The sequence below is a fragment of the Zerene cesonia genome, chromosome 23 (genome assembly GCF_012273895.1).
Source record: "Zerene cesonia ecotype Mississippi chromosome 23, Zerene_cesonia_1.1, whole genome shotgun sequence".
NCBI lineage: Eukaryota > Metazoa > Arthropoda > Insecta > Lepidoptera > Pieridae > Zerene > Zerene cesonia.
Genome location: NC_052124.1, coordinates 2,884,071 through 2,896,476, shown reverse-complemented (window position 1 = coordinate 2,896,476; position 12,406 = coordinate 2,884,071). Strand labels below are relative to the sequence as shown.

The window sequence follows — 12,406 nt, the reverse complement described above, 5'->3', positions numbered from 1 at the left end:
GCCGTCTCCGCGCGCCACATCAGCGAGCCCATCGATTCTGTGTGTATTTAGATAATTGCTGAATTAAAAGAAGAATGAACTCGAGAGTAAATCGTGCAAAACGACAAAATAATTGCTCTAAACATTTTCTAAAACAATATCATGAAAAGTTACTTCACCTCTCTATCTATAAACGCCGCACAAGATTATGACTGACCGGTGGAGTTGGTGGTGAAGCTGTCGTCGCAGACGATGGCGTCGTCGATGTTGCGCGTGTTGCGGCAGCAGGCGTGCGGCGCGCCGGCGGCGTGCAGCAGCCAGGCGCCCCACCACTCCGCCGACACCAGGTACCAGAACTGGCCCACCGCCAGCCCGCGGCACGTCTCGCGCCGCAGCCACCCCAGCACTGAACACCATCACATTAAGAAAACTATATACAATTAAAGCTCGGCTGATCGACGAGCACAGTTAATCGTTACGAAACGAGATCCAATTCGAAGGACCTCTTCTAAAATAAGGAAAGTAACTTATTTGAATTGAACTAATAGTATTGTAATAGCGGCCGATGCAAATGCGTTGATTACTTTTATAAGGATAAGAAAAGCGGAATAAAGGATTGTCCTGAGAAGGGTGAGAAAAAGGATACGAACATCCGGCCTCCCCCACTCACCGAACGAAACAGAGTAGCATGCTACTATTTCAACGCCTTTCTTTGTATTTTTGTAGAGGGGTGGTATCATTCAAGTGCAAGGTGGCCTAATTCCTGAGGACTTTCAAACTTAAATACTCTATATATGGACTTTGAGCAAAATATTATAGTTTCTAAGAAGAAAGGTACAGTTTTTTCTTATCAGCCATGTAAGGTAGTACAAAAGTACAGATGATATACAAAACAATGTTGAAAGATCTCCATTCCAACGTGTTATTTCATTACTGTTGATTTGCAACTAAACACTTAATAATCTACGATAAAATATGATAGTTAGACAATGTTTCAACAGCCACACTTCATGTGAAGTGATTATGTCTGGAATACCGCGTCTAGTTTCCTCCGGTACAAGTGTTTTACAGGCAAACATAGACAGACAATTACATAACATGATAATAGATCAATACAATACAATACAATATTGCATATAAACTCCGAATCATTCCATATAATTTGAAATTTTCAATCTTTCTTGAAAAAAAAAAGTTATTGCTTTACTGTATTAACAGAAAAGTTCGACAGGAGGAACGATAAAACAATCTTACTTAGGCTTACCTTTAGAAAGGTTTTACACATATATATAATGGAGTTATTGAGTAAAAATAGAAAGTTACTGCACTTATAGACTTAAATTCACTGTTTCCTCCTGTTTCAGGTTTTACTCTCTTTTGCTCTGAATATGCTTTTGCAAGCTTCAAGGTTCTCTCAGTGTTTGTGAGAAGATGTGAGAAGGATCAAGGTTTTGCATTCGCAGATGAAACTGCTGTTATATTCTACGATCGCGATTGATTGCGCCGGAGACGTAAGCGTAGTCCCAGCTTCATATAATGGCTATTTGGCTGTAAGAAACCTTTCGTAGATTTCATAGGTAGCTGAATAGCCCTGAACACCGACAGAATGAAAACTGTTTGTTTTATCCAGCTCATTGTATTTTTTATCCAAAATAAATTTTAAACTGTCAGCAATAGTCAGCAAAGAGGGCAAGTGGAGCAAATCCTCAATATTTATATTGTGTATACGAGTAGTTTTGGACAATAAAATGTCAGGACGCACCGATGTCCCGCTCTTGGTGCTTGCAGCTGGGCCGCAGGCCGAGCAGCACGTGGCACACCTCGAACAGCAGCTCGAGGAAGGGCGTGACCAGCGCGGCCGCGCTCTCCACGCTCCAGATCAGGAAGTCCTCGCCCGCCAGCGCCATGTCCGCGCCGATGACCTCGTACTCCTTCTCTTCTTCCTTGTCCTACGCACAATATACTCTACGGTTACAATATCATTTCTCAGAAACGCTGGAACCGTTTCATTGCGATTGCTTATTATCTGCACCATGCTTATTAGCTACACCACCAGACCAATTTGTAAAAAAAAAACATCGTGAGGAAACCAAGAACGACAGATATCCAAATAATATTAAATCGTCATCATGTGACCTCTACTGTACACACTTAAACGTGGTAGATACTGGAACGAAATTTTATAAAAGGCCCATGCCTACATGGTCACAAATATGGGCTGACGATGAAGATAGGAGAATATTTGTCTGACAGATATTATTACAATTATTGTTTTAATTGAGCTACCCCGCCCTTACAGGCCATTTTTAAAAAGAGGCGATAAGTTGTGTAAAAACTAATTCCAAGATGTTGAGTGATTATCATCATATTTAGTGTAGGTCGATTCGAAAAAGAAAATAATTAGCCTCCTGAAATAGATTAGATAGTCTTGTACCTAAACATTAGGAATGGAATGATAACATAGAAATGACATCTCTGTCACATTTATACTTTGTTTCTAAGGAATCTTATCTACTATCTAAACAATAAATCATTAAATATTTTAGCGACCGATAGCGTGTTTCGAATTTATTATAAAATTTTTAGTTAGTTACTTGACAACAGATTCTTAGCTCACTTAAAAAGCTGTCACCTAAATGTAAATTTAATGAATTACCAAAATATTGTTCAATTATAATGAATAACTACTATTCATCTGAATAAATAGAAATAACTTATTTTTTTTAGGACAGATAAATAAATTTGTAGAAGAAAATAAGCATACAGTGCAAATTGAGTTACGCGAAATACTAGAGGCAAGAGGAAGCTATCGATGCATTATAGAGGCTTTTAGCAATGGTTCCTTCGATGCTTTATTGAAATGAAAAACAATCGTGTATTTATGCACGTAAACGTATAAAATATTGATTAATACCATTAGAAGTGGTAAGCGCAATTATCGCGCCAACCAAAAAATACAATCGGGCTTAAAGGTCTTTGGCACAGAAGAACACTGAAGACTTTACATAAAAACAACATACGCATAAGGCATGAGCAAAAGGCCACATACCACCACCATGTGAGAAACAAAACCACCTCACCTCAGTCAACGTGATGATATTCTCCTCATTCATGGGGCCGAGCTGAAACACCGGTTTGCTGCCGTTCCGCGGCGCGGTGACCAGCTTGTCCCTCAGGTTGAGCAGGATGACCTCGGGGTCGAAGCTCTTCTCCGGCTCGTACTCGTCGGAGGGCGTGGAGGCCCTCGAGCCCTGGTTCTTGAGCGCCTCGTTGGCGACCGTGCACAGGATCCCCACCATGTCCACCAGCTCCTTCTTATTGAGCACTCCATCTCTGTCCAAGTCGAACACTTTGAAGCAAACTGAAAAGATACATGTGAAAATTTTTCCTATGTATTTACAATACTAAGTATTATTGTATTTATTTCTGCTATGTTGCCAGCACAATAAAGTGTTTAAAAAATAAATAAACGAATACTCATTGCAATTTCATTGGTTTCAACAGCAACCCTATGATTTCGTCAAGTCTGTCTGACACAACATAAGCCGGTGGAAATCATAATGCGGAAAGTTTCATTCAATACTTATATTTGTTGTGACTAGAATACACGTTGCAATAATATTGAATTTTATTAATTAATAAATTATAATTTAATCAATAATTTAATCAAATTACCAAATAATTATTTGTTCAGATGCGGATGTGAAGCTACATTTATAATAATTATGTATTCTTGGTTCTTCACAATACAGATTAATTGAGTAACATTTGTAATTAATATATAATTAAACACAATTTCAAAATATTGTTGTTTTTAACCGACTCGAAAAAAGGAGTAGGTTCCGACTGTATCATTTTGTTTGTGTTTGTTACTTCGTAACTATTTATTTGAAATTTTTTTATTTGAAAGTCGGAGCCTCTTATCGGATTATAAGTCTTTTTTAGTGTTGACCATTTTAATACGAGTATTTTGTTAAAAAATAATATTCTAAATACAAGCAACAATCAATTACAATAAATTATATCAACACACAAACAGAATAACGGTTGAATGTATCAAAATTGGGGAACAATTCCATAGCACGATATCGACACTTCTATCAGCGGATTGAGCTGGCTAAACAATTTAATTTCACACATTTATATCAAACAACAATTGCATTTAACAATGCTGTAGCCCAATGATTTTCCGTTTCAGAACAAAGAGAGGTCAATCATTCGAAAAGGCATATTTCTCAAGGCGGATTACTGCGGACAGTTTCTGTAATTTAAAAATGTCTCGTTAATTTAAATCAATAATAGAGATGGAATGGATATTGATTATCTGTGCTTTGGTAAGTATCTTCACCTTTTGTTTCCTGACTATTGAAACATTTGTTGTTAAATTTCAAATTTGTTCATTCATGATTTGCACGATTTTACTACAATACCTACCTACCTAGATTATTTGTTGCTCTTTCACGCAAAACCAATGAAATTTTAGTAATAGTCATTTTCAAACATCCAGAAAACATGTGTTTGACCCTACATGAGTGCAGCTGCCTATGGTCAAGAATGTTCAAAAAATAGTAATAAACAATAATAAACAATTCAACTGTCATTTGACATGACTTCGACGGTAATATTACCGTTTTTACCACATTTATATTTAACTTTTAAACAAAACAATACAGGAAAAGTAAATGCCCTTGTTACAAATCAATATTATAAGTATAGCTGAAGCTACGATAGTTTCGCAGGATACCAATGGCGCCGGTTAGAAATCTAACGTCAATGCCAGTCAAGTAAACGAATGGTGAGCGTTATTTTTTATTTAATCTTGTATTTTTGGGACTTTCAGCGAACACATACGTTGTCTTAACACGCAATCATAATAACTGAAAAAAAAAACCTATCATCTGATCCATTTAGGGAAGGCTTCAACAATAATAAAAAACATTGCTAATCACCCAAAAGCTATGCCGCAGCGCACGACGTAATTGCAAAGATAGCGATATATACTAATCAGCTATCGGTAGCAATGACAACTAATTAACATGATAAGTGCAGATAAAACAATTCTCACTGAGAGACGCCGCCTTGGCCTATATACTTCTGGCCTTAGTATTTGCCTTATGCAACTGCCTATTTACGTTTGTAAGGAAGTTTTACAGGAACCGATTGCCGAACACTATTGATTAATTATGGTTTATGGATAGCTAATAAGAATTGTCAATTAATTTCCAGCGCTTTTATAAAATTTATCTTTGTATTCCCAGTAATTTCATTTTTTATTGAGTTACAGATAACAAGATAACGTTTGCTTGTTCTCCAATATAAAACATAATTTTTATCTTAACTTGACAAAAAAAATAACAATATCTTCAGCATCATTGATACTGAAAGTCAGGAATACACGATGACGTAATTTTTAGTCCTTATAAAATTATATTACTAAACACAGTAGTTGAAAGAACTAAACATTTCATGGTTTAATGCACTTTTCTTGCTGTTAATATTTCATCATAAGGAACGGAATTTTACATAGTTCCAAGTCATGTCATATTGAGCTATGTCATGCCTAAAATATGGATCGTAATGCATGTATGACAAGTACTTAGTAGCCACAAACGCATAATAACTAATTTAAAATTTTCCCTTAATATTAGTGTATAGATGTTTTTGAAGAACATTAAACTCCATTGTTTTGTTCTACATTAAGATAACAATAATGTATAATCATGTTTACTGGCAAAATGAAGTTTAATTTAATATTTTTATTGATTGGAACCACGACAGGATTAAGTCTGTTTGTTTGTTACGTTTTCTATGAACAAAACAAAAGCATCAATGTCGCCGGAACTACGTATCGATTTACGGTACGTACGGTATCATTGTCCAACTTTGTTACATATGCGTCTACGAACGTCGGAGCCTTATTAGTAATGGAGTGTAAAGGAATTAATTATTCAAACATAGACTCAATTCTCGTATAAAGATAACGATTAAACAAAGACGACAAACATAAAGTTTGACTCTGAAATAATAAAGGAAAGATTTCTAACTCGAAGGCCACTTTTACTATAAGATATGGTCGAAGGCAGTTTCTACTGCGAATTTGAATATTCCAGAGTACGATTTGTGAACATTTCCCGAAGTATCTCTTAAGGTATGCTGCAGCCGATAGGTATCGCAGGAGCTGCGTTAATACGAGATAACACTCGCGAATCTATACCGTCCGCCGGCGCTATCGCGCGCCGATGGATCGTATCCGCGACGCCACGATAACGACGCATCTTGGTTTCGCTATCGCGGTACGATCTTAGCGCAATATTTGTTGAGATTTAGTGTGTTCGTGCAAGTCTCCTGTTGTATTGTTACTAGCTATTATATAATTTCTATATAATAAAATGTTATGCAAACGATTATGAATTACTTTTAAAGATAAGACAATTATTTCGTGTAATCGCTCCGATTGGCATACAAACATAATTATAAACATTATTTAGGGTTAAGGAAATTTAGTATTTCGCAAAACATGTAATACATAATGGTATTGGCATAACTTTCATAGTTAATATCTTCTCAAGACTAACATCGCTTTTATCAATAAACACAAGGTGAATAAATTAAATAAATACAATATGTTTTACATAAGTGTGGAGATAACACATAATAAATACAAACATATAATTATCTCGCAGTTTAAAATAAAATAGAATTGTAACACAGGAGCTCAGGTACACAGGCGGTAATTTCACGCTTGTGCAATTAATTATAGGAAATAGACGATAAATAGCACGAGTCTAGCTCATGTAGCGCAAATTTACGAACGTTTATGTCATAAATGTATTCAGCCTTGAGGATGCTGACTCACTAAGATTTAGTTTACAACATTACAACAGTTTCCTCGATTCAGGTGAAGTGGTTCGACGCAGATCTGCGCGTTGGTTTTACCGAAGTTGGTGCTGCTATACATTACATAAGAACGCCTTTAAATCCAAAAATCAACAATTTCAAGGCGTCTTGCTCGTCGAGATTCCATCTACGTCACAGAATATTAAATACATAATTTCCCCGGTCCTATTGCTGTGCTGTACATGACGTCACAGTACAACGACGTTGCTTTATATGGCATGTATTAAATTTATTCGATGAAAATGATAAGGAAATGAATAGCTATAAAGAAAAGATACGACACGATAATACAAAGTTCACTGAACAATTAGATATACTTACATCGGATATTTTAGTATCGACTTTGTAAAGGACGAGAAGCATGACGTTAATTTTCGAGATAAGTTATTGGGGTACATGATCAATGCCACATGACTGCGCTGTTGGGACATGACAAAAAAAGGTAACAAATATTTGGCGCCAAGAACTTCCAGCGAATAGAACATTTTTCTTTTTTCCATTCCGACCTCTACGGCAATCGTTCGCTTGCAATCAATACGTTCTGTCCTTTATCGCGAGTTGGATTATGCGAATTACAATTACGTTGTAGCCAGATTATTCGGTACCACAATTAACCTTGTCGTTATTATTACAATATTGATAATAATTAATCCATCGCGTTCGCATACTATTGACAATAAGTGAAATCCGCAATGATACATTGTCTAGATGTCAACTATTATAATTATCTTTTGTAGATGAAGCATAGCTAAGTTTTAAATCTAAGGTTTTTTTAGATTTAACAGTGCGTATTCACACACGATGTGTTGATCTATACCCAAAATAGTAAACTATGGGGCCAATTTAGGCCGTTACTGTATACTCGTAAATAGTGAATACTCGTAATCCAACGCTCCCAATCCGATGCGATGGAAATTCGCCGCGTTTTCGAAACGGTTACTCTAATGATAATGAAAAATAATCCTCCATTATGCAGCTCCTCGAGTACATAGAATTACATAAACACATTAAACACAGCAAGTAATTGCTGTAAAATTGACGAACGTGACGGTTTCCTTCCATTAAGCGCATTACCGATGATAATTCGCGGCCGACGGTGCAGCGGCGCGAAGGGTATTTGAAAATTAGAAAGATCCAAACACATTTACTCCATTATATTTTACGCGACCATAACATAAGAGTACGGCGTTGCATTAAAGATCTGCAGAGGACATGTATGGTGTTCCATCTGATGGTGGTTTGCCTGTAAATTGAAGTTGTTTACACGTTTCTCTCGCCTTCATCTTGTATGGGAGATAATTAATCAGCAGCAGTCGATGAAGTTTGATAGTTTTTACGTAAAATTGAAAAGAAGACGTATAAATTATGCTATTTGCTTAGTGCTTCTAGGAAAGGGAATTAACATACATACATATATACGGTACGAGTTGAAACTTTATTCATTATCGATGGGCTGGATAATATGACAAGGTTCTCACTTCTAAATTTAACAATGTTTGAACAAATAAATAATATTAACAATTATATACCGCCGTGGCTGCACACACTCGCAAAGCGTCTCGCTAGAAGCGCATGTCTGTGCGGCCACGACCTAAGAGGAACGTATTTTTAATTTTTATCCTCTAAAAACGATATACGGTAATCCATGAATAAAATAAAAAAAACGAAGTTTAATAGCGTCACGACAAATTTTAATGATAATCAATTAAGTGTTATACTTAAAAAACTAAACCAACTTTTTACCAATTTGTGGCAACTAGATCAAATTAAAGTGAGATCATATGTCACCAGGTTTCAAATAAAAAAAATTATTATACGTAGTTTACCCACTAAAAAGTTATGAGGTAAAAACACTACATACACGAGTAGAATTGATAACCTCCTCCTTTTTTGAAGAAAATTGAACATCGATCAGGTTTACGCGCGAGCAGCGTATGGCGACAGTCGAGTAATTAATGCAACTCGTATGTATTACAGTAATTGCTAACTAGCTAACTAGCTACACATTAGCAATACTGATTGTCATGTACCAAAACGGTATCATTTGCTTGTGGAAGGCGAGTACTTCGGAAACCAAGTGCACTGTTTGATGCATGCACAGAAAACTGAAGACGGTTTTTTTTGTTTCCTCTTAACACAGTAAACAATTATTTTAATGAGAAAAGGTCATCGACGTTTTAGGGGGAGGGAGGTACCTACCGCTCCAAATTTTGATATTAGACCAAATTACAACAATTTCAAATCTAAAACGGAAGCTACAGCGATACCAAGTCACAAAAAAAAGTCAAATTACACCGTGAGCAACCGACCTGTATGAAATGTGGTATTGAGATAGATCATAGTACTCTGGGAGGGCCCATAGGCGGTTACCAGCTAGGGGCTAATCTATATAAATAAAAATTAATCGCCAAATCGGCTATGTAATTGGCTCGAACTTGACATATTCGATTTTTTTTTTGGCAGAAACAAAGTACTACGGGTGAAGCCGCGGCGGGCCGCTAGTATAATGTATACAAGCACATTTGGAACATATGTCTGCGTCTACGAGGAGGCTCCAACGAATCACTGTTTCTATCGAACGACCTGCTCGCATTTCATTTGCACGTTATTGTAACTCCACCAGCGGAGATAACAGCGAGGTTAAAATCCTCTAAAGACATTCCAAGACATCGAGAAAATTCAATTAACTGCGTAATAATATTACTGCAACAGATGTAAAAATAGCGTCCCGAGTAAATAGTTTACCAGCAAACAGGTTTGTAGCGACGTTATGTGCTTTAAATAGCAATAAAACCATCATAAAGAATTACATATAACTACTTATAAGCATTTAATGTAAAAGTTCCTCATTCCGTATATCGATTTAGTTTTAACGTGTTGAGAACAATTGTAAATACTTTAGTTCAGTGAATAGATCGATAATAATTAGATCGCTATCGATCTGATTTAAACCGACAATTATCCTGCATTTGGTTAACCTCAAATTTGGAACACTACAGTGCACCTGATCATGGGCAGAGAAACAAACTACTTCAGTAAAATGTTAACTTTTATCACTACATAGTATAAAACATAGTCGCTTTCTCTGTCCCTATGTATGCTTAAATCTTAAAAATTACGCAACGGATTTTGATGAGGTTTTTTTTTAATAGATTGAGTGATTCAAGAGGATGGTTTATATGTACGATAACATCTATTAACTACTCCGAATTAACGCGTACGATGCTGTGGGCAAAAGCATCAGCAAAACACCAAAGTTTACAATCGAATATACATAACCAGTCACAGCAGTAACCCACAAAGACGATGTGAAACAGCTCGTCAGTGAAGTTAGCAGGTCATGAGTGCGCACTCATAAACATGTTTATTACAATATTAAACAAAATTAACGTCATGCGAAAAATATATTGTTCACACTACGATCGTGAACATTTTTTGTTCAATATAACCTTCTACGAGACATTATTGTTTATGTCGCCGTAACATTGTTGAAACCGTTCAATTATAATCAAATTGTGATCAAATTGAACATTTTCTTGCAATTGAACGCTTTATTTTTCGTGAGACTGTATGCTGGCTTTATGTATTATGCTGAGAATTTACTTTTCCCAAACGATCGTTCTGGGGTTGATTGAGTGAGGACGGAGTCGCGTATCCTTTTTCTTAAATAAACAGAACCCAACCCGACCCACCGTATCGCATCGATAGATTATATTTCATTTTTTTTTTCTATGTTACTATTACCAGTAGCATACTATTTAGATATTGCTTGCTATACTATTTAGATAATTCTAGATAGTATGGCAAGTGTAAGTGGCTATGCAAAATGTTCAGTAGATTAGAACGTTATTACTTAGACTCTGGTTCCATACACAAATTATTATATCATACACACACATATCACTACATAGTATAAAACAAAGTCGCTTTCTCTGTCTGCCCTTATGATCCTATGTATGTTAAAATCTTTAAAGTACGAAACGCATTTTAATGTTTTATGTATTAAGAACATCTACTAAACTAGTCCGAATAAAATGCGTGCGATGCCGCGGGCAAAAGCGAGTAAGGCTCAAGAAGCACATGCAGCACTCACACTTGAGGCGCTCGGTGCGCGGGCCGCGGCAGGCGGCGCTGAGGCCGCAGCACAGCTCCTTGAAGTCGATGTGGCCGTCGCGGTTCTCGTCGAAGGCGAGGAACACGCCGTCCACGGCGGCGCGTGGCAGCGGCGGCGCCAGCAGGCAGCGCACGCCGCCCGCGTCCAGCTCGCCCGTCGCCGTCCAGCTGCGCAGCGACCAGAAGCATTTCTCCAGCTCGATTATATCCTGCGATGCCAATGTCGCCGCCGCTTGATTTATCTTTCACACTAAAGTTGCCGCTCTTGCGGACTTCAGACGAATGTTATGCGATAGTTTCGGGTTCGTAAAACAATTTTAGAAAATGATGGTTTCTTTTTGTTTCTATTAGAGCCATTAAAAATCAGTATAAAACTATTTATTTATTAAATTTGTATTCAAATGCAGTAAATAAAAACTAGATAGCAATGAATAGTCAAATGGTCAATATACATATAATATTATTACCAGTTGAGTAATTAATCTTATTGACTGACATTTCGCAAGTTTTACACGGATTGCAAGCTGTTATTCATAGCCATCCTTATTGGATTATGAAGCATAAGTATATTCAGTATAAGAGTACATCTTAAATTGCTTGAAAGATTTTTTGCACAAACACAATTTATAACAAAAGAAAAAAAGAAAATTTGTTTATTGCCAAAAGTAATGTTTTAATTATTTCGCTCTTTTTCAATTGAAAATATAGTAAAATATCAAGGCAAAACTAGAAATGAAATGGCTGCACATTGTATACATTGTTATACATACATTGTTTGTTTCAATAAAAAAAAATAGTATATCAAGACCTTTGCATTATATGAATGATTTTATGAATATACTAGATTATACCCATGGCTTGACCTGCATACTCATAAAAATAGAAATTCCCATTGGAATACAATCATTCACTGTAGTAAAACATACTCTTTATCACTTTCTACCCTTCTACCGCCAGACTCAAAAGTCACTTCATAAAAAAGAAAGCAAGACAAGCAAACAAACGCAATGCCATTTATAATATTTGACATTATTTAATCCATCTAGAAATAGAGACACATAAGAATAGCAAAATGCCTCAAAATAATTTCGAGTTACTCTTGGTGAAAATACACACTAATGATGACCATGAAAACAAAATCATAATTCTTAATACATTGTTGCATCTGCACTGTATCTACATAATATAATGATTGTCAACATTCAACATTGGTATAATTTTAGCATTTAATGAATAAGATAACTTTCACAGAAAATAAAGTGTTTTTTTTATTAATAGTTATTTCTGAGCCTAAGATAAGATAAAAATTATATATTACTTAACAAAAGTCTACAAACTTAGTTAAATAAATAATACTCACTCTTTCTTCTAAATGTGTGACACCAGCTAAACTTTGATAAAAAGTTGGTGTCTCCAA

At 36.1% G+C, this 12,406-nt stretch overlaps 1 protein-coding gene across 1 annotated transcript in view; it reads right to left on the bottom strand.

Annotated features, from left to right (window-relative positions):
* The window catches only part of LOC119836175 (ubiquitin carboxyl-terminal hydrolase 32-like), a 16,605-nt gene that overhangs the window by 2,261 nt on the left and 1,938 nt on the right, over positions 1-12,406 (bottom strand). Inside the window, exons 4-8 of the mRNA XM_038361432.1 lie at positions 10,970-11,198; positions 3,060-3,340; positions 1,742-1,928; positions 197-385; positions 3-37 (exon numbers count right to left, since the gene is read on the bottom strand). Of these exons, the coding sequence (XP_038217360.1) occupies positions 3-37; positions 197-385; positions 1,742-1,928; positions 3,060-3,340; positions 10,970-11,198 (921 nt within the window). The remainder of the gene's footprint in view (positions 1-2; positions 38-196; positions 386-1,741; positions 1,929-3,059; positions 3,341-10,969; positions 11,199-12,406) is intronic.